Source organism: Pangasianodon hypophthalmus, chromosome 3 (assembly GCF_027358585.1).
Source record: "Pangasianodon hypophthalmus isolate fPanHyp1 chromosome 3, fPanHyp1.pri, whole genome shotgun sequence".
NCBI classification, from domain to species: domain Eukaryota; kingdom Metazoa; phylum Chordata; class Actinopteri; order Siluriformes; family Pangasiidae; genus Pangasianodon; species Pangasianodon hypophthalmus.
Window position 1 is genome coordinate 30,710,653 of NC_069712.1, and position 24,691 is coordinate 30,735,343.

Consider the following 24,691-nt stretch of genomic DNA (forward strand, 5'->3'; position numbering starts at 1 on the left):
CTCAAGAATATTTTTATCAAGGCACCTTATCCTGTTTTTTTTTGTTTTTTTTTACAAATATCAAGACCATCAGGAATTATAGATTGTTATTGTAATTAATTTTATTATTTGTTGTATCATTATGAAAGCATTATTAGGCCAGTCAACACGTGTTAACTTATTTTGGGTAAATAAGTGTCTGTTTATTTAATCTATTAAGCTTTTTAAGTGTAAATATTAAAGGGCAACACAAAGCTTACCTAAAGCGTAGGAACTACTTTTCGCAAATTAAGAGTCCGCCAGGACTGTAGTACGGTAACGGACCACTTCCGGTTTTGCAATAAACCAACATGGCGTCCGGCACAGAGGTAAACACAAGCGAGGAAATCAAGAAAAGTGCATTTTTTGCTTGTTTAGATTTAATATTGTGTTTATTTGCAAAATACCAATTACAAGACACATTTTTTAAATTTATAATGTCGTTTTTGACATCAATTTTGACCTCAGTCCGTGATATAAGCTAACTAGCTAGTATTAGCTCTCCTGGCTAATCGGAGTGATGCTTTTCTGCTGCTTTGTGCGGTTTATATGTTGTGATTTAATTGATTTTACTCTCTGTTTAAGGCCCACGGATGAGCTACAGACAGGTTGTGTCCGGGTTTGCTGTGTAAATGAGCTGTTGTGTGTTGTCTTGTTCAATGTAGATGTGTGGATCAGTCAGTGATGAGGAACCGACGGAAACATTAGCATCACAGAAGAGAGAGGAAAGGCTGAGAAAGTTCCGAGAGCTTCATTTAAAAAGGGTAAGACAACACAAACTGATCACTTTATACTCATGTTTATGGAAAGATTCAGCTCCATTCTCCTATTCTTCTAACTCACTGTTTCTGGACTCTTGATATACAGCACCACATATAGGCACAAATACAAAAAACTGTTTAAATAATGAAAGGTAAAATGTCAAAAAGTTATTTAACAAACTCATTAGTTTATGCTCTTGGGGGGTTTAAAAAAAAAAAAAAAAAAACATCAAAGAAATGTAGCTGTGGTTGTCAGGGAATGTGTTTGGGCATGGGGTGCCATTATTTTTGGAACTTTGTATTACAGAATGACACGTGACAGAGTTTCTTACCTGATTTTGCAATTTTGTACATAATATTTTGCACTTCATTTAGAAAGTACTTTACTGTAGAAATGCAAGCATGGTATTTGTCGTGTCTGTAACTTGTTTATGTTTAGGTTTGTACCATTTATTACAATAAAAGTCAACAGTTAAGGTTGTGCAGTATGTACTACATCAAAATCTTGTAAGAGAGTTCAAATCTCAGGATTACAAGAGAGCCAGTGTTGGGCCATCAAGCTGCTCAGCCGTGTGCTTAGACTGAATTCTTCCTCGCTTGTAAGTCACTTTTAGATTAAAGTATCTGCAGAAATAATAAATGTTACTGAGGCTTTGTCATTCTCCTGTTTGCAGAACGAGGCTCGTAAACTGAATCATCAGGAAGTGGTGGAGGAGGACAAGCGGCTAAAGCTGCCCTCCAACTGGGAGGCTAAGAAAGCTCGCCTCGAGTATGAGCTCATGGTGGATGAAAAGAAGAAGGTAAAGAACACGATGACGTCGTGAATTTTCAGCACTGTACAAAATGCAACACTAAACAATAAGCCTTTTGTTCTTTACAGAGTACATAAGTCCTTAAAAAGATGTAATTTGTCTGAAATTATATTTTACAATATACAAATTGTTTGGTATAAACATTCCAAAATAAATGCTCCAGTGGTTTTTACCTGCAGCTCGATTCCCTGCGTCGTTAGAGTGTAGTCGGTTTCTATGACAACAGTCTAGATGTGTTTTGCGGTGTTTATAAGATATCGAATACTTCGGGTCCAGTATCAGGTATCAGTATCACAAGCTGCATTTGGAATTTTCGATTCTGCCTGAGTATAAAGAGCAGTAGGTCTTACTGCGCTGTCACACGTGACCTCCTTATGCATGTAACCACAAGGTTTATATCTTTGCTACCAATAATGCAAGTCCTCGTGCACAGAAATGCAGAAGCGTCTAAAGCGAGACATCGTGCTCTGGTGTATCTGCACCAGTTTTAAATCAGCTTAACTGTATGCGCATTAGGAGTGTGCGGCTCGAGGGGAGGATTACAACCGTGTGAAACTGCTGGAGATCAGCGCCGAGGATGCTGAGAGATGGGAGAGGAAAAAGAAGAAGAAAAACCCTGATCCTGGCTTCTCAGGTGAAAGATTTGAGCATTCTAACACTATTAGGATGTAACTGTTTCTTATATTAGTAAGCACTGTGATTATTTTCATATCTGCACGAGGGAAAAAATATTACAGCTTGGACTGTGTTTGTCATTAAGGAATTTTAAATTGATTTTGCGAAACAAAGGTGATTTTAGTTGAACTTTTTAGTTGAGAGCACACACCTTTCATCAGGAGCATTCTGATTCACATGAAGCACATTTGTGTGTCTGTTTCAAAGTGTATCCAGTGTTGGTAATAATCAAGCTTTAAGTAAAGACGTATTGTGGCTGGGCGATTTGGCGATGTGACATCGATAAAGTGATACATTTCATCACAGTATACTTTTCTGAGAGATCGAATCTATTCTTATTCACAGTGACAAATCACTGATTGGACAGTTGGAAGCTTTTCACCTGTTTTTCTTTTCCTTGTTAAATAATGATTTGTATGAGACGTTATCACTGAAACACACGTTTTCACACTTAAAATGGGCCACGGCTGTCGGTGATACAATGGGCTGAATAGATTTATTTGTTTTATTTGTTAATCATTTGTACGAGCATTTACACATATAAAGAAATTTGGTATTCATGAAAATCTTGTAAATTCAGAAAAACCTTCATATCTTACTCATGCTCCTGAGTGTGTGTGATCGACTTGATCAACTTCAAATCATATAATTACTGCACTTTTATATCTGGAATGTACCGTGTGGTTTAAATTGCATATTTTTATTATGTTTACAGTATTTAGTACACATTTAGTATAAAGACAGCTGAAAGCTGTCTTTCAGCTTTTACCCTGATTGTTCATTTCATGCTCCCAGCTGAGTCTCTCCAGTGTGTGTGCACTTTACCTTTTATGGAGTTTTGTGGGCGTCACTAAATGCAAATGAGCAGTGACAGGAACACGCTTTACACTTTACGGCTGATCAACATACGTACACAAGTATGAAGAAAATTACTTTTGTAAATCCTGCAGAAAACTTCAGTTTGGCTTACGCAAACATTTACACACAACTTAATGAACAAAGCCCAGAGTGTGTATTGTACAACAGTTGTTCTCAACTGTTTTGTATCCGAAAGTAAAATAAATTGCACACATTCCCTCAGCACAGATTTATTATATGAGCATAAACTGAACTTAAATATCACACTCATGATACAGATGTGTACAGTAGTATTCTGGAGCCATAGAGTTTTGTTTTCAGAAACACAGTGGGTCCAAGCTGACATTATTACAGTATGTGACTTAGTGAGGTTTGATCAGTCCAACAGGCTAATATCTATAATATCTATAAGAGCTCAACAAAAAATAGAATAACTTTAATAATCTTAAAGTATTGTGAAGTGATATTGTTGCCACATTGAACTCTACTGGGTATTTTATAATAGTGTTTACAACTGGAGCTGAGGTTTTAACAGGACATTTATTACCAGTTGCTGTTTTCTTAGCATTAGAAATACTGTATGGAAAATTAAAAGTGACTTTTAATCAGTGATATTGTAAAAGGCACACAGTTCATGCTGTTTTAAATGTTAGTGAGCTAAAAGCTGAATTTCTCAGTGGAGCTGAGTCTCTCCAGTGTGTCTGCAATGTTGGGAGATTAAACGATGTAGAAATTGAAGCGGGCCTGGTTTAGGTTTCGACCCCTGTTTGTGATCAGTTACGGTAATTACGTTCTGCCCTCGGTCACCCCATCATCTGTCGTTACTCGTGCTTTTTTTGGGGGACTGTTTTATTTGTTCATTACTTCTTTGTTCTCTCTGTAGGGTACGCCGAGGCCCAGCTGAGGCAATACCAGAGGCTCACTAAACAGATAAAGCCTGATATGGAAACCTACGAAAGACAAAGAGAGGAGTGGTGAGCATTCACATACTCCAATTACACTTCCCTGCTGATGTCTGATTCTTCCTGATAGTATTAATTATTTAGCTATTGTATTAGCTGTAGTCACCTGCCTTAATCTAAGGCTTAGTAACTTAGTCCTGTTGGATGATAGAAAATGATACAGTGTTGAAAAAGGTTCTGAACATTACAGTTTATTAGAAATGATGTTTATTGATGATGATGATGATGGTGATAAATCCCGAGCTCTTGCCCATGTTTCCTCTCAGTGGTGAAGACTTTCACCCCACCTCCAACAGTCTGATCCACGGAACGCACGTTCCCTCTAGAGAAGCCATTGACCGCATGCAGGAGGACGTCGAGAAACAGTAAGAGTAACAGAGACGAGGTTTATAGAATCGTATGCGTGTGTGTGTTCATGCGTGTGTGCGCACGTGTGTGTGTGTGTGTAAGAGAGAGCTGAGGTCTGTAGAGAAAAACATCTCTGTTTTTTTGTTGTTTTTTTTATGAGAAATTCTACAGGGCTGTGGCTGCCAGACAGGATGACATAAATTGTCAAAACATTTGTACATATTATTGAGTCTGAACACATGATTTTAAAACCTTTTAGACTTGAGGTGCGCTCATTCTGTTTTCCTCCTAACAGAATCGAGAAGCGCGCCAAATTCAGCAGGCGCAGAGCCTACAACGATGACGCCGACATTGATTACATCAACGAGAGAAACGCCAAGTTCAACAAGAAAGCCGAGCGCTTCTACGGAAAATACACCGCCGAGATCAAACAGAACCTGGAGAGAGGAACCGCAGTGTAGCTGTCAGTGTTGTTATCAAGATGGCAAGCTTTCTTTAGATCATCATCAGTGCTTTTGTGTATATTTTTTTTTCTCGATTACTGCTCTTTTTAATACTCTGACACATAGACACTGCTCTGATCAGCCTGAACAATCCTGTTAGTGTAAATGAATACTATTCATGTACCAGTTTGTTGTGTGAAAATGGAGTCTTTCATGTTGTGTATTTTTTGTTGTCTTGAATAAAAATCGTCAGTTTACGTTTTGCTTGTGTGTGTGTATGTGTGTGTGTGTGTGTGTGTGTGTGTGTGTGTGTGTGTGTGTTAGCGGAAACAGCTGGGCATGACGTCTATCAGCCTCGAAGCACAGATACAAGAAGTGATGCATCACCATTCCCATGCTGCTCTGAATTATATATTTTGCCCTGGTCTGGATTATATTTGGATGTTTGTCTCACTTCACTGTGAGCACATGATGCTCAGACTGGCAAGGATAATCCATCAATTCCATCTCTCAAAAAAAAAAAAATAGTATAGTAAAGTTTTATATATATATATATATATATATATATATATATATATATATATATAATACAGTATTATATAGTAATATTTAGTATCGTATTATACTTCATGATTTTCCATTAAACGAAAATAATCCACTTTGGAGTTGTAAAATATATGCTTTAAAAAAGTATATATTTTCAAATTTTCTGAGAAGCATTAACTTTACCTATTACTTATCATAATGCTGTAGAAGTACTGTGAGAGTAGACTCAGGTTTTCCTTCACTTACTTGCCAATCACATGGTCATGTTGTTTAGAGAGGCTCTAGGGCTGGAACATCAGATCACTGATTAGCCACTCAGCTGAAATACAGAGCAGTTCCCACAATTTGTCAGTGAATTTTATTAGACAGTTTTATTGCTAAATAATTGTTGAGTCAGGCGCCACAGAGAGTATTTTACACATGTGATTGGCTTTAATAGGTGCCTGGCAGCTGTGGCATTAAGGACATCTAATTAGACGTCAGTTGCAGTTTGCTTCAAAGGCTTGTTGTATTTCAAGTGAAATTCACAGACAATTTGTGCATCACTAACAACAGGTCCCTTTATGTGCATTCACTGTCCTTGTTCTCTCTTTTCTCTTTGTGCAGCGTGACCTTATTTCTTATAACTTTCCATTAACAGTAACAGTTCCTAATTCTTAGGAAAAATTAACAGTAACAATTCTGTTCTTAAAAAAAAAAAAGTTGATCGAGTTGATGTTGGCCTACAGCTGTATTGCACAGAGTTTTCTCTCTTTCTGGTTTTTTTTTTATAAATCTCATATTTACGAGAGGTGCCAGTGGAGGAAAGGCCCAAGGTTGATTTCTGTGGTTCAGTGCCTAAATCCATACTGGTGAAGTATTCTTGCTACATGGATGTGTCCATTTTTATTACAATCACTAAAATTAATAAATCTCTCAGCTAAGAATGCTGTACAAAACATCATCTATGTATATGGTATAGTGCAACTATTCACACTAGCCACTTTGTGCCCTGAAGTTCAGGCATGAGGTAGATCTTGTGATCAGGAAGTTCCAACACCAGCACTACTGAGACCAAAAAACAGACCAGGAACTTGTCCAAGAACTCATTCAGCCTCCCAATTACTTATCCCATCAAAGTCCAAAAAATTATTCCTGAGTTTGATGATGTGTCTTCCACAATCGCTTGTTTGTTCCACAAGTAAGTAAGCTTGATTCCAGTATTGTATAATGGAAATTACTGTATGTAAAGGCAAACTTCAGGAATCTGACACAACATAAAAGACGAAGGTGCCAAAAAGAATTCAGCCTGTTTATATATTTATAATTGAAAGCGAGAACAAAGTTGGTTCAGCTGGGCATCTGCCAAAACCAAGTCTCTTTCTGACAGGTTGATTTGATGTACAAATAAATTGGCTTGACAGTGATCATGAATTTATAAATGTCATGCATCAGAAGGAACCTGTTCCTCTACTGTCAGCTGTTCAATAACCTGGAACAAGTGGTTAGCGCAACACTAATAGCATACTATTAAAAGCAAAGAGATATTTTAATTCATGATTTCATAATAGAAAATGTACCACAGTGCTGCTGAATTCTCAGATCTGATCGATCAGAAGGTGTTCATTAATTTTCTATAACAGCAGCTCTGTCTGTTCCAGCTACAAAGCACAGGTTTATATTAATGATTAATGCGCTCTTTCTCATTTGTTAGCATTTCTGTAGTAACACCTTATATGGTGGACTTACATGGTGGACAAGCAGCATAAACGGATTTCAATATGGCTTGTTATTGTCGATATGGTCAAGTTTTCTGTGAGGAGATTTATGGAAGGAGTCTCCAGTGTCAGCGCTTTGTGAAAGTCAGAGGTAAAGTCTTGAGGACAGAGGCGTTTGTGCCTCTCGGTAAGGTGACAAGCTGTGCTTTTGTCTCATTAACTTCAAGAGTGAGAGGAGAAAAAAGTGAGGCTGGTGAGAGAACGACTGTATATAGCTGCTATAGGGTGAGTGATAGAACAGTAAGTGCAAGTATAAATGGATAAAAGATATGTGTGGTTCTTCAATTATCATATCAAAATATCATTAACCTTGACAAATTACTACTTTGGGGTGATAACGGCTCTCCACTTCGCTTTCCTATACCAGACCACTCAGTCGTGTTTCATTCCTTACTTATCATGATGAGCCATAACACAGAACGCTTGATGGACTAAATTCATAGTCGTTATGATTTTGTAATGATTCAGATATACATGTGGGAATGCAGTTTACTGTCTCTGTCTTAAAGACAGCCTTGAAAATGAAATCAATCAATCTCGTTACATTTTAGGATGCTATTAGCAATCATGAGAGGATGTGCTTGTACATGGCCATGAGCAATACACTTTATTAATCCCAAAAGTGAAGTTACAGATGCTAAACAGACTTCTAGACAACAGCAGTGTGTACTGAAGAATACATATCAGCAACAAGGAGATAAACAGAGACCTAAAGGAACTAAAAGCATGATGAATAACACCAGTGGGTTTAGACGGCCTGCCAGCAGTGCATTAAAACAGATTAAAGGAAATTGGCTTTTTGCTTTGCTTTCTTTCTTTTACAGCTTAGTACTGAGCTGATGAGTTGAGTCAGATGTGATAGAGCTGGAAAAACAGTAACATGTGCAGCTTAGTGAGAGTTCAGGGAGAAGGAGCAGGAAAACATTGCACTAAACAATTTGTCAAACCAAAAGCCGCCATTTAACGGACCTTGTCGTGCCGCGCGTGCGCAGAAGGCAGAACTTTTACGAGGCTGACCTTTCTGCAGCACTACCACCATCTAGGGGATGTTGTTCCACTTGGGTTCGGGGTTATTTTCACCATCGACTCAAAGTGTCACGATTTGGGTGATTCTACTGATATTACATTTATAAATATGTATATAAAGGGAAAATAAATGATGTTTTAAACACAGGTAAAGTGTCCTTCAGAACAGCCTGTGGGCATGTTTCAGATAAATACTGTAATTTAAAACATTAATTAAAACCTACCAAATCCACAGCACATAAAAAACAGCATTTCTGCCCGTCCCGGCCCACTAACTACACTATACCTTATAAAATCATGAAAAGACTTGTCATGAGTGACAAGACATGTCATGCTTGAAACATCTTTTTCCACGAGTCATCCATTATAGGTTCTGAAAAATGTACATTTCACAGGAAGTTGCATCATCCGAATTTCCTGATGATCATGGGAAGAAGAAAATTAGGTTCTTTCATTCTTTTTTCTTTATTTACAATTATGTTAAGTACGACCTATTACCAAAATTATAGCCTAGAAATAAATTTTTCATTTAAGAAAAATATTTGTAAGTAAATCATTAGAAATTACTTAATGTCCTCACTCCAGTGGCATGGGTGCTCATTGTGTATTTTGTCAATTTTGTGTATTTGCTAATTCTAAGCTAAGAAACTACTCAACCCTGTTACTCACTTAAGAGTAAACTGCAGCAAAGAAATACAATCAAAATACAAACCATCTCACGTAGTTACTTACACCGAGTTTCCAGTGAATCCCGTCCACCCGCCATTTTATCATATACACCCGAGGGTTAGATTTTAGATTTAGGAGGTGATTCAGAAAGGTGAGGTAGTTCTGCCTGCTTCATTGGGTGCCAACAATGTGGGAACAACAATTTAGCTGTTAATATATGAACGTCAATAATGATATCATGGAAATGTGACAGAAATATATCAGTTTCTGTCATATATGGCTAAGCTTGTTTTAGATGATGGGCCACAAAAGAAAATCAGTTTAGTAGACCAACAACAAATCTCCTCTAAACTCTTCTAAAATGTGTTCATTTATCAGCATTTGTTTGAAAGGTACATTCTGAATGCACAAATGGATTGAACATCTATCACATACAAAACAGATGAAAACTTATTTTCCAAATTGTGGTTTAACAATGCAGTGTCTTACATAATCATTCACCCCTTATGAACTTTACAACCTGGAACTGAAATGCATCTGAGTGGGATTATATGTCAGATTTTAGCTTGCTCTTAAAGGATTATATATTAATCATTAGCACATTTTGTCAGTAGCTGAGCTTACGGTGCTGTGTTTATTGCTCTATTTGGCCACCTAGTGGAATAACAGAGACTAGCCCTTATTTCCAAATCTTTTCATTCAATTCCAGTCTACAAGAGAACTGCACAGTGAACAGTAAGTACTGTACATTTTCAGTATAGTCCTTTCACATAAAAAATTGACATTTTTCCACAGGACTGTTTAATCTTTTTTTTTTTTTTTGGTCAAAAATTTCTGCATTTTTTCCTCTTTTGACCATTTTCAGAAGCCGAGGTTTCACTGCATCCCTATTAAATTTAGTTAACTGGTGTTTAACTACATACTTGTTTAATTTTTACCTAAGCTGAACCTACAAGAGCACCATGAGTACTCGTAAAACAGCGGAAGGGGGCGGGTTCAAAACTCCTGCCCAACTGTCAATCATTCCAGATTCATTTGTTGATTTTGTTCACATGCCATTTTTATTGGAGGAAGACTGTTTTTAGCATATTTTCAGTGATAACTCATTCCAGCACATTCAGATTTTAAAATGCATTACTTCTGGCAGGTCCGGAAATCCCAATTACTGCAGGAATTATGTATCCAATATGTTTCCCGTTACCACACTATTTAAGTGTTTGTAAATGGCAAAATCTTTTTTTTTTTTTGCAACTATCAGATCCTGTTAAACAGTTTGCACGCACTCAGTTATGTCATTTGTCTGCTTGTTAATAAAATAAACCATGTCCTTATTTTAAGCTGATGTCCCTGCACATGACTTAAGTCTGACCTTAGTTCATCTTCATCAAACTCTTCATCCTGGTTAGGATGCTTGTGATTCTGGAGTCTATCGCAGCAAGATGGAGAACAAGGTAGGACAGATGGTAACATGTGCTCAGGTTTGCGCTAGAGAGCCTGGAGCTGAAAGATAACACTACCCACTGCACCACTGCGCTGCTCAGTTTGGTGTAGTTTTCAATATTTTCTGGTGGTTTGTTAAATCCACAACACCTATTCCTTAATCCAGACATCACATCACACCACAGAGGTGGGGAGGTTACAGTCAAGCCAGCAACAGGCTTATAGTTATCTTGTATATATTTCTACAGACAGAACACGTCGAACACGAGTGAAGGTTAAGTGTCACTAAAACAGAGCTGCTCGTTGGGTCCACTGGTGGCTCGGTGTGCAGGTAACTGTGTGCTTTGCTCTGATAAACATGGTTCAAGGCTGGGTTTGGGTCTTTCTTTATAAACACTCAGCTTTGTATATGTAGGTGATGTAAAGTAAAAGATAAATCCACTAAAGAAAGGTGTGTTATCTGAAGTCCTGGGTGGCTCAGTGGGTAGGTAAGTAGGGCTTTCACTCTAACAACTATGGTTCAAAGCTCAGGCTTTTCTTTATAAACGCACATCTGTGCATGTAGGTAATGTAAAATAAATGATAAACCCCTAAAAAAAAGCAGCCTTGTCTGAAGGCACCAGTAGCTTAGTGGTCTGAGGGTGAGGTCTGACCTGTCACTGTGAGACACACAGGATCGAGACTGCCTGAAGGAGAGCTGAAGGTGCTGGAACCAGGTGGGGCACTAAATCCAGCAAAGAGAGAAAGAAAGAGAAGAGCTGGTCTGTCCCACCTGGGGCTCCTGGAGAGGTGAAAGGAGGGGTTATGCTGCCCTGGACCATGTCCCAGTAATAATTTAGTTATACTACAGTTCATATTTCATATTATTTTACTACATTACTCTTTACCATAATCAATGGAGCCATACATGCGGATAGTAATGTTTTGGTTCAGCGTATGTATCATTCAAAGGCCTAAACAGTCACCTGAAGGGGAAGAAAAAGAAAAAAAAAAACAAGGCGAGACTAGAACCAGCAACCTCAGGCACAGGAGGCAAGCACTTTCCCACAGAGGTATGAAGTCTCACAGGAGCAGCCCTCTTTTTTAAAAAGATTACCTTGAATATTCACAGACTGACGCCATACAACCTCAAGTAATTTAAGCTTTGTTAAGGATGAGACCTGTGGTATGACTCAGAGCACATGCTCTGTGTGTACTGGTGGCTCAGTGGGCAGGTACGGGTAGGGCTTGGTAGGATCATGGTTCATGTCCTGGTTAAAGTGATCCCTTAACACCTAAAAGATAAGCCTTTTTTTAAGGACATGTTTGTATGAAGTGATTGGAGGATAAATGTCTCTAACTAAGTGCAGTTTACTGATGTGATATAAGTCCATCTGCTGAAATTAAACCATTTCTCCAACATTTTATTGACAGAGATAAAATATATAACGATCAACATACGTCATATGCCATTAACACAAATACTAAGATGGAAAAACATTAAATACTGTGTCAAAAGCAATTTTGTTAATGTGTTGAAAATGTTGTGATAACCACAAAGTTACACACTGACTCGTGAAATTCTTTTACTAGTTTATTGTCTTGTTTGTACAATTTTCTTATATCATTTCACTTCAGAATCTTTATTAGAAACTATTTACAAAGCACAAAAAAAACACAAGTTCACATACGAAACCTCCCACCTGTTTGATATCCACTTGTCTTCTTCCAACTTAAATCACTTTATATCTGAAAGAAAACATGCCTGATGAATCCACTATTTCACATTTCCTTCCTATATGTACAGACTATTTACAATATATACAGCACTAATAAACTCCAACGCTAGAGGATCAGCGCTTTTTAGTGGAAACTGTCTTGACAGGGATCCACTGTCCATACGGCATCCTGTTCCCCACACTGTCTGCTCTGGACGTTACCTTACTCTCTGTAACGTGAACCGTTGGGCTGCTCGATGGCTTGGCAACAGTGTTCTGAGGACAGAGGAAACTTAAATTAGAAAATCAGCAAACTAAATTTATTGTCCAATGGCATTTTCAGCTTCCTGTTTATTAAAGCTCCTGACAAGTTCATATGACTAAAAAAATAAATAAATAATAAAAATCTTTGTGATACTAAAGATCAATCATTAAATAAGCATTCACAGATGGTAGATTCCAGAAATATATCCCTACATACAATCATTATAACAAAAGGCTACAAAAACCCTTGTTTCTGCCTGATAAATGTACTAAATATAATCCTCCCCTACTCCAATCAGCCTGAATAAAAGAAAGTGAGAAATCTCCTGACCAACAATGGTTAATTCTCCACAGATGCTATAGCTGACAATAACAACCAACTTGAAAAATAAGTTGACAGGGGCTTTAAGAGTTGAATTTTTTATTGAATTTTTACTCTTTGACCAATCTGTGAATTCTAGTTCCATAGAAAGTACTTGAAAAAGAAAAGTAATAATAATAATAATAATAATAATAATAATTAGAAATATATTATTTAAAAAAATAAAAAAAATCTACGGTGGCACCCCGTTGCTCTCTACTTACACCGATGCTGAAGGTAATTGGTTTTCTTCCTGGAGATGTTCTAGAAATCACATCATCTTCATCTGCCTCGCCTTCGTCCTAAAGAAATGAAAAGAAGAGACAATTATATTAAACACTAAAATAGTTAATCATTCTTTTTTTTTTTTAACAAAACGTTTTACATGCATGAAATAACAAGGAAACCGAGTCTACTTAGAGTGACTTTGACATTGTAGTGCTTATGTTTCTACCCATCTCTGCCAACCGCTTGTGCTGCAGTCAGAGACAAAGTAAACAACATGTATAAAAGCAGAGCTCATAAAATAATAAGACACAGAATCCTAAATAAAGATGCAGTAAATGTAATTTTTTTTTCCAAACCACCATCCAGCGCTCTGTGCGCAGACTTGTCTTTGGTATACGAGGGTTCTTCTGATTTAAGCCCCTCTAATAGCCAGTCCGTACGCCTGAAGTTCTTCACACAAAACTGAGGAAGACTCTGGTGAATAACAACGTACCCAGTTCAACCATCAGCAAGTTTACATTCAAGTCCTACTGATAGAGGTATGTGCTCTGAGACAGGATTACCCGCCTCGTAAAATATGAATATGAATATGATGAAGTGCTGCATCAGTCAATATAGTACATGAGGAAAGTCTAGGACTAACTATATTTGCACTGACGTTACTTGACCTTTGCACATTACAAGATTTTAAACCGTCTTGAAAAATGGCGTCTCTCAAGTGAAATGATTTCCCCCTCTTTCTCCTACTCCCAAGGGTGGAGGAGTGCAGACCACTGTCATGTGATCTACAGGAACAGAAATGATACAGACACAATGCAATTGAAGCGCTCCGGCAGACATTGACCAAGATATTTATTTAAAAAAAAAATTAAATAAATTTATTAAATGTGTTGCATGTCACTTGCTCTTTTTTGCACAGGGACACACACAGACACACGCCCAAACACACACACACACACACAATCTTGTTTTGTATTTTTACCTAATCCGGACAAGACAGTATGTAGGGGTTGGTGGTCTATATTTTTTGTCTTCATCACGATTCCATTACATCCATCGGCCAAAAACAATCATGTCTGAGGAGATAATTTACACGATGACCCAGGTTGCTTTACGACAGAAGTATATGACACTAAGATAAAATCTAAGCCAAAGATTAAATAGCCCCTTTCAAGTGCATGCAAAGTAAAGGCCTATACAGTTTTAACAGCTTTTAACCAGATCTGTTCATCTATAAGAGCAAAAACTCGTTTCCCATTTTAGATGGAAGAGGGAAACAAAGCAGTGGGTCACTGATTCCGGTCGATAAGGATGAGTACGTTCGCGTGTTTAACACTCACCTGTGGTGGTTTCTTCAGTGGCACTGGGTCTGCTCTCACCCTTTTCTCAGCGTCGGACTCTAACGTCTGTTTCACTTGTTCCTCGATACACTTCACACTTGCAGGCAGCTTCACCACATCTACTCCCAGAATCTTCGCTGCATTCTCTCTGGCAATGTTCAGGAGATCCATTTTGTCTGGAGAGAGACAGTATCAAAATAAACTGTAACACCTACATGCTTTACAAACACTTTGGCATCATTTGAATTGGCATTAATAGCATATTAATCTAATCTAATATTACGTTTACCTTTCTGACTCAGCCACACGGAGCGTTCCGGAGATTTCGATTTGGGCCTGTAGTAACTCCTCATGGGTGAGGGGGAGAATCGGCACCTGAACCTGCCAGTGTAAGCACCTCTTGTTCTCCTGTAGCTTGAGGATCGAGAGCGAGACCTCCGTGACCTCCTGTAATAACGTTCCCGGGAAAAAGAGCGGCTGATAGAGCGGGAGTATCTGCGTCGCCCGTAACGGGATGAGCGCCTGGGATAGGGGCTGTAAGAGCGAGATCGACGGCGATGGTGGCAACGGGAACGATCTGAAGCTCGGCAGCAGCGCGGATGAGAACGTGAACGAGAACGAGAGTTGGAGCTCGTGCTTGAAGATGAAGATTAGCGTGATCCGTGGCGCTGTCGTCTCCGTGACCTATACGACACTGAGGGGGATCTGCTTCTATCACTGCTGGAGTAAGAACTATCACTACTGCTGCTGCTGCTGCGACTGCTGGAGCGTGAAGATCTGGGCGTAAGTGAGGATTCCTGGTTGAAAATGAGCCGCATTCCCTCGCCAAGATCACTCTGCTGGACTTGAACCTTATCTTCAGTCCTCATTGTCAAACCTGCAAAATGAATATACTTTTTTTTAATCGATTTTAGAGCCTCAAGAGTGTTGAATAGGAGCAAGAATAAAAATTTTAAATGTTATGTAAATATACTCAGAAATCACGACATCACATGAAATGTACTGAAAACTGAAAGCAGTTGCTGACTGAAGAATGTGCTAGAACATGAAGACCAAAATAGGTCACCTTGTGTAACCCAAACTCCTCCCACAGCCCTTACACAACAGCCAATGATGAAATAAAAACACCTTTATCTCTCTAACAAAACAAAGGCCAACTGTTCACTTATATAGCTGATGACATTTAAATTCCACGCTAGATATCCGAAAACCAAAACAAAGGGTTTTTCTCTTTAAGAGTATTGTTTATCCATTAACGCATAGACACAAATAAAACCTCATAAAGCAAAGTCTAGCGGAGGATTTGGGGGTATTCTTACACTAGTTGTCCAAATTACTTGTATTAACTTGTATATATTACTTATTTTTTTAAAAAGCATCGTTTTTTTAATAGCTTTGTCAAGTCTTTTCACTGCCAGTTTCTATCAGAGATATAACTAATGTGAGCTTTCTAGCTAGAGAGGTGGCACATAAACAGACTTTTCATTTGACAAAAGAAACTTTAGAGAAATGTAATTAATTTACTATATATACACAGCTTTATCGTATCGTTTTAAAACAGCACCGAAAATACATTTTAATTTTAAAATGAAGGTGTAAGAACGTGTTAGTGAGGAACAGCTAAGGCTAGCACGACGGAAAAAACAGAGAAAGACAAATAAAAAGGACGTGAAAACGATATAACAACAATAACACCTTTTTACCTTAAGAACCAATGTATATCCTCAGGAAAAAAAAATAAAAATAAAGATTTTCGGCGACACAAAGCTTCAACTGGAGCTGGGACTTGCACCGTCGCTGACTGGCTGTTAACCGGAATAGGTCGGTTGTTTCTCCTTAGAGAAACGTGCTGACGTCACCGTCATCGAATGGACTGGAAGTTTCCAGAAACCTCCAGAAGCTCCGCCCCTCATCCAACCGTCACCGAGATTCAAATTTCATCAAAATCTTTCTGTGAATTTAATTATTTTTAAAGTATTTGTTTATTTTTTCACTGATATTAATGATTTATAGTAAGTATTTCTATACAAGTAGACTATAAAGACAAGTTTTGGTAAATATTTACATTTAAAAAACGGCTCATCCATTACTATTGGAGTACAAATGAACAATAATCCAATACTGTAATTGTTTTTAGCTATAGTAATTACCATGCTCTGGAGAAAGAAACACTAAATATGGGGATGATGTGTAAAATAATTATGTACATGCAAATGTTTAAATTGTTTAAATGGTTTTGAAAGCTTTCTGTAAACAGATGCAACCCCACAAAAATATACACTTTTAAAAAATTATATATCGTTTACACAGTAAATAAATGTACAATTATTTTTAGGGATTTCAAAAATATTTAAAATGACAAATGAGACAAAGAATAAATTATGAAAAGAACACAAAACACTAGGCCAAGTTGTCCTTGTCAGATGTATTCTTTAATGAACACAGTTTTTGATACACAAAAACAGATTCCATCCATCCATCCATCCTACGTACAGTTTATCCTACACAGGGTCACGGGGAGCCTGGAGCCTATCCCAGGGGACTTGGGGCACAGGGTGGGGGACACCCTGGACAGGGTGCCAACCCATTGCAGGGAACAATCGTGCACACACTCACACACAATGGACAATGTGGAAATGCCCACAACACATGTCTCTGGATTGGGGGAGGAGACAGGAGTACACGGAGGAAACCCCTGAAATACGGGGAGAACATGCAAACTCCACGCATGCAGGGAGGGGAATTCAAACCTCCCACCCCAGGGGTGCAAAGCATTAAGCCACCATGTCCCATGAGTCCACTGATGGGGAAAAAAATGAAAAAGGAAAAGCAACACAACAAAATAAAACCCAACAACTGCTACATCTTTGCAGTCTGAAGAGTTTTCTGAGACCTTTGCTGTCCCTGGTCTCACCGCATCTTCTCCTCTGATGCACAAACCTGTTCTCCCTTCTCTCTTGATCACAGAAAGCGACCATCTTTTATACATGATTTACCACTATTGAGAATTCACATATAAGTCCTATATGTGAATCCTGTAATGATTTAAACACAAAACAGAAATATTAAATAATAATAATACATTGGTGTATTTTGATACTTGAGTCTGATGTGACTCAGACTGAGACCCAAACCTATTTCACTAAATTGTAGAGAAGATCAGACCTATGGGGTTCCCATAATCATGCCAACAATTTAGCTGTAGTTTAATACAATTTGAATAAATATGTTTGCTCATTCTCCAACAAAACATTAATAACCTACTCCATAAATGGCTATTAAGATGGAATTCATGATTTCTAGCCTTGCTAAAACATTCATTAAAAGACTGTATAAAACATTATGTGCTTCTGTGGCATGATTGAAAAGATCTAGCATAAACAAATAAAGTGCCGCGAAAATACCACAGGATGCCGTTATTCGATATCATTAAAATGCCACATGGAAGCTATCTACATATTAATATTTTATGTTGTTCACTTCCACACTGAGCTCCTGGATATTATCTTGAAGTGTGAGAGTGAAGTTCATCCATCAGTATGTTCTGTTTACTTTCTGTACGTTGTGCTCTGTACAGGCTGTGGCGGCTGTGTGCTGGTCCAGCTCTGTGAGCAGATCCCTGGCTTCTGGTCGTCCCTTAGGATTTTCACACAGCATTCGGTCAATTAGCGTGTGCTATTATAAAAAATATGTGGGTAACAAAGTGTTAGAGTTATATGGACAATTCATAAGCATATACAAATTTACTGCTTAAAAGCAATAGGACAGAACAAAACAGTCTGGAAACATATGGTTGTATTTGGTGCCTTATATCACTACATCCTAACGTGTCACTACTGTGAACATGGCAACTCACTTACTTCAAAATCAAACATTTTGGAGAATTCTTCTGGAAACGTCTTATTTCGTATATCGTCCCATAGCTAAAAACGATAGAGTGGAAAATGTTTTAGCTTTACTTTGTGACGAGATAAGACATTTTAAATGATTTTTAGTAATTAGTAACAGAACATTTGTATATCGAATGTATAATTTCACCAACCTTTTGTTTTTCAGTGTGTGTTCCAAAACACCAAAGCAGCTCGAAGTAAATAAGGCCCACAGCATAAATATCCACCTTTCTGCCATAGACTTGTTGTCCCTGAGACACATGAAAATAAAACACACACTGTACAGTACAGTTACCGATTTTATGTGAATTTTGTGAGTAAGTTACTAACCTGTTCTGGGCTCATATAAGAACGAGTTCCGACTCTCTTAGTGCGTTCCAGTAGACTTCCATCATCATCTCCTTCTTCTTTGGTAACAAGTCCAAAATCTCCCACCTTCACGCCTCCGTCATGCCCAAACATTATGTTCGCTGGCTGATACAAATTAAGGAATAACTTGTCAATCACTTGTAAATTAGAATGAGAAGCAGTATTATAAATTACAGTACTGCAATACTTCAGTTATGAGACTTTTTTTTAATGGAATGAAAAATAGCAGATGAAACTTAGCGTTATACACTGGCTTTCTTTCACTGTTAGCTTTGCTAGTGTTTATTAAGGTGCAGGACTTTAGTTAGTGGCCTACCTTCAGGTCCCTGTGGAAGAGCTTCTTTACATGGACGTATTTCACTGCCTCCAAGACCTGCTTTATTATCGCTGCTGCTTCCTGCCTCCGTTCTGGGTATTTTTTAGGGTGACTGTTCCTTTCCTCAATCCACTGACACAGAGTTTCTCCTTCACAGAATTCCATCTGAATATAGAGGAATTCTGATCCACTGCCAGAGCTATAAAAAACATTAAAATAAATGACTGCAACAAAATTATGTGGAATATAAAACCTTATAACCTTATGACCTTATAATTTTCATCGGTTAACACCAATGGATATACTATTAATATAATCCCAACTAATGGTTTATTTTTTTCCTCTTTTTAACTCCTCCAATGTCTAAAAAGTAATGATGAAGTAATGAAGATGAATTACGATGAAGTGCTGCAAGTTTCTGATGCGTCATCTCTGTACGCAGTCTCTTCAGTCCATGATGTGTGGTAACGCACTATGTTAGCATGGACAAGACGGGACAAAGCGCTGACCTCTCTGCGAGCTTTCCTAGAGCACATACACCATTTTTTTGTGAAAGACAACAAATAAGGGATATACAGTGCATGTTAAGGCATGTCAAAGAGTAACATGGTAAAAGCAGTAGAATAATTAGGTCTTATGTACTCACTCATTAAACTTTACTATCTTGACAGCATAATTTGTATCTTCAAGCTTTCGCCTGGCCTTGAAAACACGTCCGAAACCTCCTTTGCCAATTTTAGTTATTGAATCAAACTCCTCTAAAAACCTACAGGAAGTAACAGAAATAACCTCTGAAAACCTCTAGTGTTTGAGTCTCATCAGAGCATTTTCAGAGAAATTAAACTACTAATTTTATTTATTTTATCAATGAGAGTAAAAAAAAAAATTTTTCTGTTGAATATGAGTAATATGACTTGCCAAAGAACATTCTTAGTCAAACACACCAAACAAACTAATAGTTAAAATATTAAAGCAGCTATAAAGTCTTACCCTTTCATATTTATGTTGATTTTAATTTTCTACGAATGTCCTTATATAAATATATAAATATATAAATATATAAATTTACAAACAAACTCTATTATACTATATATAAAATATCTAGAAAAAATTATTCTCACGCAGGATGGAACAGTCAGATATGAAGCTTCTGTTCATTATTACTGTATATTACAAACACATGCGCTGACATAGACAGGAGAAAAGCTTTTCTTTTCTGTCCTACACAAAGAATATCTTTAAAAACATATATACACAGACACAAAACTACGCAGAATTTAGGAATAATTTACCTTGATTTTGTTGAATGGTTGGAGACTGTGGTACTCTTTGTTGAGGGTTTTGCCACTTTGAGCACATTAATATTAGATTGCTCCTTGGAGAATTATGGGGAAAAAACACACAGAAACGTGTGCATTTTAGAAAAACGGCCTAGTAAAAGTGTCTGGGCAGGAGTTTCTGTTTAACTTACTGACAAAATAGCTTAAAGATGGTGACATGCACTGTGCCGAGTAGAATTTTAACATAATACCTTTTTATTGCTTACTGGTGAATTCTGAAATTTTGCAGCTAGTCTAAAAGAGAAGACAAAACTTGTTTAATCGTACCTTGTATAAAACAAATATGTTTTTTTAAAATGAACGTGTCACTTACTGTCGTTTTGGTTTAACATCTAAAGGTTGTGGTTCTGGTGTCTAAAATCACATTAACATATTAAAATATAATTTAAATACAAATTAACATATAATCACATTATTTTAGAATTTAAATAAACCAACCCTGCCCAAGGTTTTTTTTTTTTCTATCTTCGCATCACTCATAGGCAATTTTAAATCTGTGAATTAATTTCATCCTAATTTTCCTTAAACTATACATAGCAGAGTAGGCATTTGATGAAATTTAACCCACAAAATAGCGGTACATTATGGCTCATTACGTCAGAAAATATATTTTGTCTGCTCAGTGTTCTAGGCATGGTGCTCCTTACACTAGTATCACTAGAATCCTGACACTAGTATTACCAGAAGTACCACAAATGATGTACTCACAGAAGACAAGTTTGCGAAAATGACAGACTCAGATTGACTATGATTTTTAGGAGTCTTCTGTGACGAGCTGACATCATCTGTTGACTCACTAGATACAGAAAAAAACCCCACAAACACTGTTAGTATTAACATTTGTAACGTTTCTCCAAGAATGTTTCTTCTTTAATAGGTACAATACCATATCACCAAGTAACACTTTTGTTTCCATCTTACCTCATTGAGGATGGGGATGAAATCTGAAAAAAAAAAGAAAAGAAATTAAATTTTACTTAAAAGGATCCCTAATCCAAAATGAAAAATGAAATTAACATATCAGCTTTACCTGACTGCTTAAATCAGAGCCACAAAGTTCAAACCAGGCTAGCTGAGCTGCTTTTTGTTTAGCCTCTTTCGCAGTCCTTCCCCGTCCTTCGGGATATTGTTTTTTATTTATAACAACCTTGTATACAAATCTAGCAGATAAAAAGATTGTCAGTCATACTGGATATATTCAAGCACAAAAAAAATGCATTCAATAGTCAAGATTACTAAATACTCACTCGGGATCATGCGCAGGCCCTCTTCGGTCCACGGCTTTGAAATCGGGTACTTGTTTAGATTTTTGGCAGTATTCATTAAGGAGCCCTATGAAGTTTTTTTCTGCTGTTGTGTTCTCAGTATCTGCAGGTGTGCTCAGCTTTAGATGGTGTAGACTGGTGCTGAGGCAAGACAATAAGACAGAAAGACAATAAGAGATCTGTTCTAACATTAATTAGCAGGATTTTGCTCCTCTTCTCACTGGTGTAATGAGATGTAAAAGATCAGTTAACATATTACACTTTAACAGTGGCTTACCTGAGGTTTTGGATATTAAGATTTTCTTCCTTTCTGTTTTCATCAAGGACCTTTAATACGAAATTGATTTGATTTGTCAAAACAGCCCAAAACTTTTCATTGGTTTTAAATATTAGCTAAAACATTTCATTTCTTACTTGCTCTTGTTCCTGTTCTGTAAGAATCTCATAAACAAGTTTTGCTGCTGCCTCCTTGGCCTCTTTCTTGCTGTTGCTGGTAGCTTCAGGGAATTCTTTATCACCGCAGACATACTTACAAGCATACGAGCACACTCTATACAAAAAAAAACTCACAATTAAAAATCTCCTGGTGTTCAGTTATTAAACAATGAATGTCTCTAACATTTGATACTTGCTGGATGTTAGAGCCTGAACTCATCTTGGTGGTTTCCTTAGGATTGAAAGTTAATCTTTTCTTATGAGAGTATTCATTCAGCCAGCAGATGTAGTTGGCTTGAGTTACAGGTGAGGCTCTGGCAGAAGAGGACAAATGTGTTTCCTGCAGAAAAGCATTACGACATTTCCGGTTCAATCACATTCCAGTATTATTAATTCCCTACACACAAAGTATTTCAGACAGGATGTACTGTGGAGACTTAAGAACAGAATTAACTAGAATAGTCGACTATGGATAAATTCATGCAAGTAACCCAGCTGGAGTCGAAAGCAGAGACCATTTTAGAAAAGTGGACAAAAAATAGACTCTAAGTTCTCCCATCAACAAAGTCTGCAACATTTCTGATGTTCATTCATTTTTGGTAAGTGTTTTTTCCTGGTCAGGATCAAGGTGGATCCAGAGCACGGGAACATGGGAACACTACATTTACATTTACATTTATGGCATTTGGCAGACGCCCTTATCCAGAGTGACTTACAATAGTGCTTTGAAGTCTACCAAAAATACATTAGGTCTAGGTCCAAGGCAGAAATACACCCTGGAAGGGACACGAGTCCATCACAGGGCACCATGCACACAAAAAATTCACACACCTAATCATTCCTAGGCACAATTTTTACTGTGATATGTTTTTGGGAGGTAACACAAGAACATGGAGGAAACCTCACACGGGCAGAGAGTAAACTAATCTCTGGAGATGTGAGGCAGCAATGCTACTTGTTGCACCACTGTGCCAAACAATTCTGATGTGTAGTTCAACATGTGCAGAATTTCTGGCTGTGAAAACAAACTGTAACTGTCCATTAATTTTAGTGGAGCTGGTGCGAATTAGAGGGCAGCACGGTGGTGCAGTAGGGTAGTGTTTCAAGTGTTTAATAGACCTCTATGTTTTCAGTAGTCTGGTATGACAATTTTTGGTATGACGTCTAAAGTCTTAGATGTCTTTTAATAAACACAGATTTGTTCTCAGACTATGACGGGATTTTTCTTCAAAGCTGTTAACATATATGGTTGTAAATTAATGAGCAGAAATACGTACTGTATTAACCGAGTCATCATTTTCCAAAAAGTTGAGGGCATTCTTTGCAGCATTTTGTTTGGCTTCTTTCTTGTTCTGTCCAACTCCATCAGGATATATTTTATTATTCATCACCGCCCTCATAGTAAACCTAGGAGACAATCAAACAACTTAAAGTCAGAAAAGCTGGACATTTAATTCTGGAATTTGTATTCAGATGTTTTTTTCACACATTCAGTTTCACTTTCCTGATTAAAAGAAAAGGTTGCACCATCTACTGCTGTTGTGACATGAATTATGCCTTGGTTACATTGCATGCACATGCAGAATATGGTTCAGAAGTCTACTTACGTTTTAATGTGCTCTGGTCCAGCAGTCTGCACTAGATCAAAACGCACAGACCAGCCTCGTTTCTGTGCGTATTCATTAAGAAAACCGACGTAATTCTTTTGCCCGGGGTCCATTTAGAAGATTTGAAATAACCCAGACTGCTGAAACAAAAACATACATACGTTCAGGTTGTTTTTACACTATTTATAAAGATATCTGACACTCAGTAAGGAATAAAAACTTACTTCCCGGCCCGTCGGTTAGATGTAAACACAACCAGCTGTGCTTTAACACTGAATTCGTGTGACTAACTTTCGTTTTGGGTGGAAGAAACGAGTTTAAGTTTCGATTATCAGATCATGCGTTGGAACAGACCTGTCCCCGACTGACCAATCAGATTTTACGCATTAGCTGGGTAGGAGATGACGCAAGCGCGTAGAAACAGGAAGTAGTGATTTCTTTCTTTTTTTTTTAATTGAAACAACAGAACATATTTCCTTTAGTTGGATTCATTCTCATACTTCCAGGAATGATTTTTCAAACATATTTACTTATTTTAAATTTTATTTTTAATTTAATTTAAATTATTTTCATGATAAAAATTTAAGTATTAGTGAAGAGGAATGTAGGGGTTTTATTTTTGTTAAATGATAATATGATATTAAAAACCCCACTAATGTTTTTGGTTTCTTAAAACTCAGGCTTTTTGTATCTTTATTGTTAATGAAAGTTAAAAAAAAAAATAAAAACAAAAAAATCTGCACGCCTCTCTCAACAGTTATAATACCTTATAACTTATAAATATGACCAAGGTTCCTTTACTGTTATTTACGTCTAAACCATAGTTTGTATATTTCTTAATTGTATAACTTTTTCCTATTCTTCTTCTTATTTTTTTTAACCATATTGTTATTTTGTGTTCCAATATTGCACAAATCCATCACACAAGTCTATGCAGTTTCTGTGTAAGGTTATGTTAAATATGACCACAACATGTTTTTTTAACATGTTTGACTTTTATTTTTTACTTCAGCATCCATGAGAACGTACAGACTACAATTTCACAGTACAAAGTAGCTTGAGCATATGACAATACATTTCTTGAATCTTAAATGTATTTAATTTTATTTCATCTGTGAACCTGTCTAGTATTGTGGAATTAGTGTGGTTTCTACCTGTGATATTACTGTCATTCTTGAGAGCATATTTCTTTATTTATTACTTCTTTAACTACATTTTTAGTCCAAAATACTCTGTACTCTTATACTGTATATCTTTATATCAC

General features: G+C 37.2%; 3 protein-coding genes across 6 annotated transcripts; 1 reads left to right on the forward strand and 2 right to left on the reverse strand.

Annotated features, from left to right (window-relative positions):
• The first annotated feature begins 227 nt into the window (after window positions 1-227).
• On the forward strand, window positions 228-5,134 carry syf2 (SYF2 pre-mRNA-splicing factor). Its single transcript, XM_026939039.3, has 7 exons — window positions 228-347; window positions 684-782; window positions 1,454-1,579; window positions 2,108-2,225; window positions 4,008-4,098; window positions 4,353-4,451; window positions 4,730-5,134. The coding sequence occupies exons 1-7, from the start codon at window positions 330-332 to the stop codon at window positions 4,893-4,895; spliced, it is 717 nt and encodes a 238-aa protein (XP_026794840.1). The 5' UTR covers window positions 228-329; the 3' UTR covers window positions 4,896-5,134.
• Window positions 5,135-11,875: 6,741 nt separating this feature from the next.
• On the reverse strand, window positions 11,876-16,064 carry rsrp1 (arginine/serine-rich protein 1). The gene is made up of 5 exons (XM_053232921.1): window positions 15,909-16,064; window positions 14,495-15,082; window positions 14,206-14,381; window positions 12,862-12,939; window positions 11,876-12,288 (listed from the first exon to the last, which is right to left on the reverse strand). Exons 2-5 carry the CDS (start codon window positions 14,556-14,558, stop codon window positions 12,148-12,150), a joined length of 459 nt encoding a protein of 152 aa, XP_053088896.1. The 5' UTR covers window positions 14,559-15,082; window positions 15,909-16,064; the 3' UTR covers window positions 11,876-12,147.
• Window positions 16,065-16,615: 551 nt separating this feature from the next.
• On the reverse strand, window positions 16,616-23,811 carry eif2ak2 (eukaryotic translation initiation factor 2-alpha kinase 2). 4 transcript variants are annotated; one of them, XM_034303166.2, is made up of 20 exons: window positions 23,652-23,811; window positions 23,428-23,567; window positions 23,098-23,227; window positions 22,018-22,160; window positions 21,800-21,935; window positions 21,663-21,712; window positions 21,368-21,526; window positions 21,151-21,280; window positions 21,042-21,064; window positions 20,829-20,916; window positions 20,434-20,474; window positions 20,327-20,354; window positions 20,073-20,155; window positions 19,427-19,546; window positions 19,180-19,305; window positions 18,781-18,979; window positions 18,426-18,569; window positions 18,248-18,346; window positions 18,066-18,128; window positions 16,616-17,880 (listed from the first exon to the last, which is right to left on the reverse strand). In XM_034303166.2, exons 2-20 carry the CDS (start codon window positions 23,538-23,540, stop codon window positions 17,740-17,742), a joined length of 2,016 nt encoding a protein of 671 aa, XP_034159057.2. In that variant the 5' UTR covers window positions 23,541-23,567; window positions 23,652-23,811; the 3' UTR covers window positions 16,616-17,739. The 4 variants fall into 4 exon arrangements, with proteins under 4 accessions (XP_034159057.2, XP_026795317.3, XP_026795318.3 ...); XM_026939516.3 differs by having other exon boundaries at window positions 20,312-20,354; XM_026939517.3 differs by having other exon boundaries at window positions 20,312-20,354; window positions 23,428-23,564; window positions 23,652-23,802.
• Window positions 23,812-24,691: the final 880 nt, after the last annotated feature.

Bases quoted from the DNA above. Each gene is read 5' to 3' on its own strand.
- syf2 (XM_026939039.3), top strand. The intron at 1,580-2,107 runs GTAAAGAACACG...TATGCGCATTAG, and splicing joins TGGTGGATGAAAAGAAGAAG to GAGTGTGCGGCTCGAGGGGA. The intron at 4,452-4,729 runs GTAAGAGTAACA...TCCTCCTAACAG, and splicing joins CAGGAGGACGTCGAGAAACA to AATCGAGAAGCGCGCCAAAT.
- rsrp1 (XM_053232921.1), bottom strand. From the start codon at position 14,558: ATGAGGAGTTACTACAGGCCCAAATCGAAATCTCCGGAACGCTCCGTG. The intron at 14,382-14,494 runs GTAAACGTAATA...GTCTCTCTCCAG, and splicing joins CGTGTGGCTGAGTCAGAAAG to ACAAAATGGATCTCCTGAAC. The intron at 12,940-14,205 runs GTGAGTGTTAAA...TCATTTCTTTAG, and splicing joins CACTGAAGAAACCACCACAG to GACGAAGGCGAGGCAGATGA.
- eif2ak2 (XM_026939516.3), bottom strand. From the start codon at position 23,540: ATGGACCCCGGGCAAAAGAATTACGTCGGTTTTCTTAATGAATACGCA. The intron at 23,228-23,427 runs GTAAGTAGACTT...ATTGTCTCCTAG, and splicing joins GGACCAGAGCACATTAAAAC to GTTTACTATGAGGGCGGTGA. The intron at 20,355-20,433 runs GTAAGTGACACG...CTTCTCTTTTAG, and splicing joins GATGTTAAACCAAAACGACA to ACTAGCTGCAAAATTTCAGA.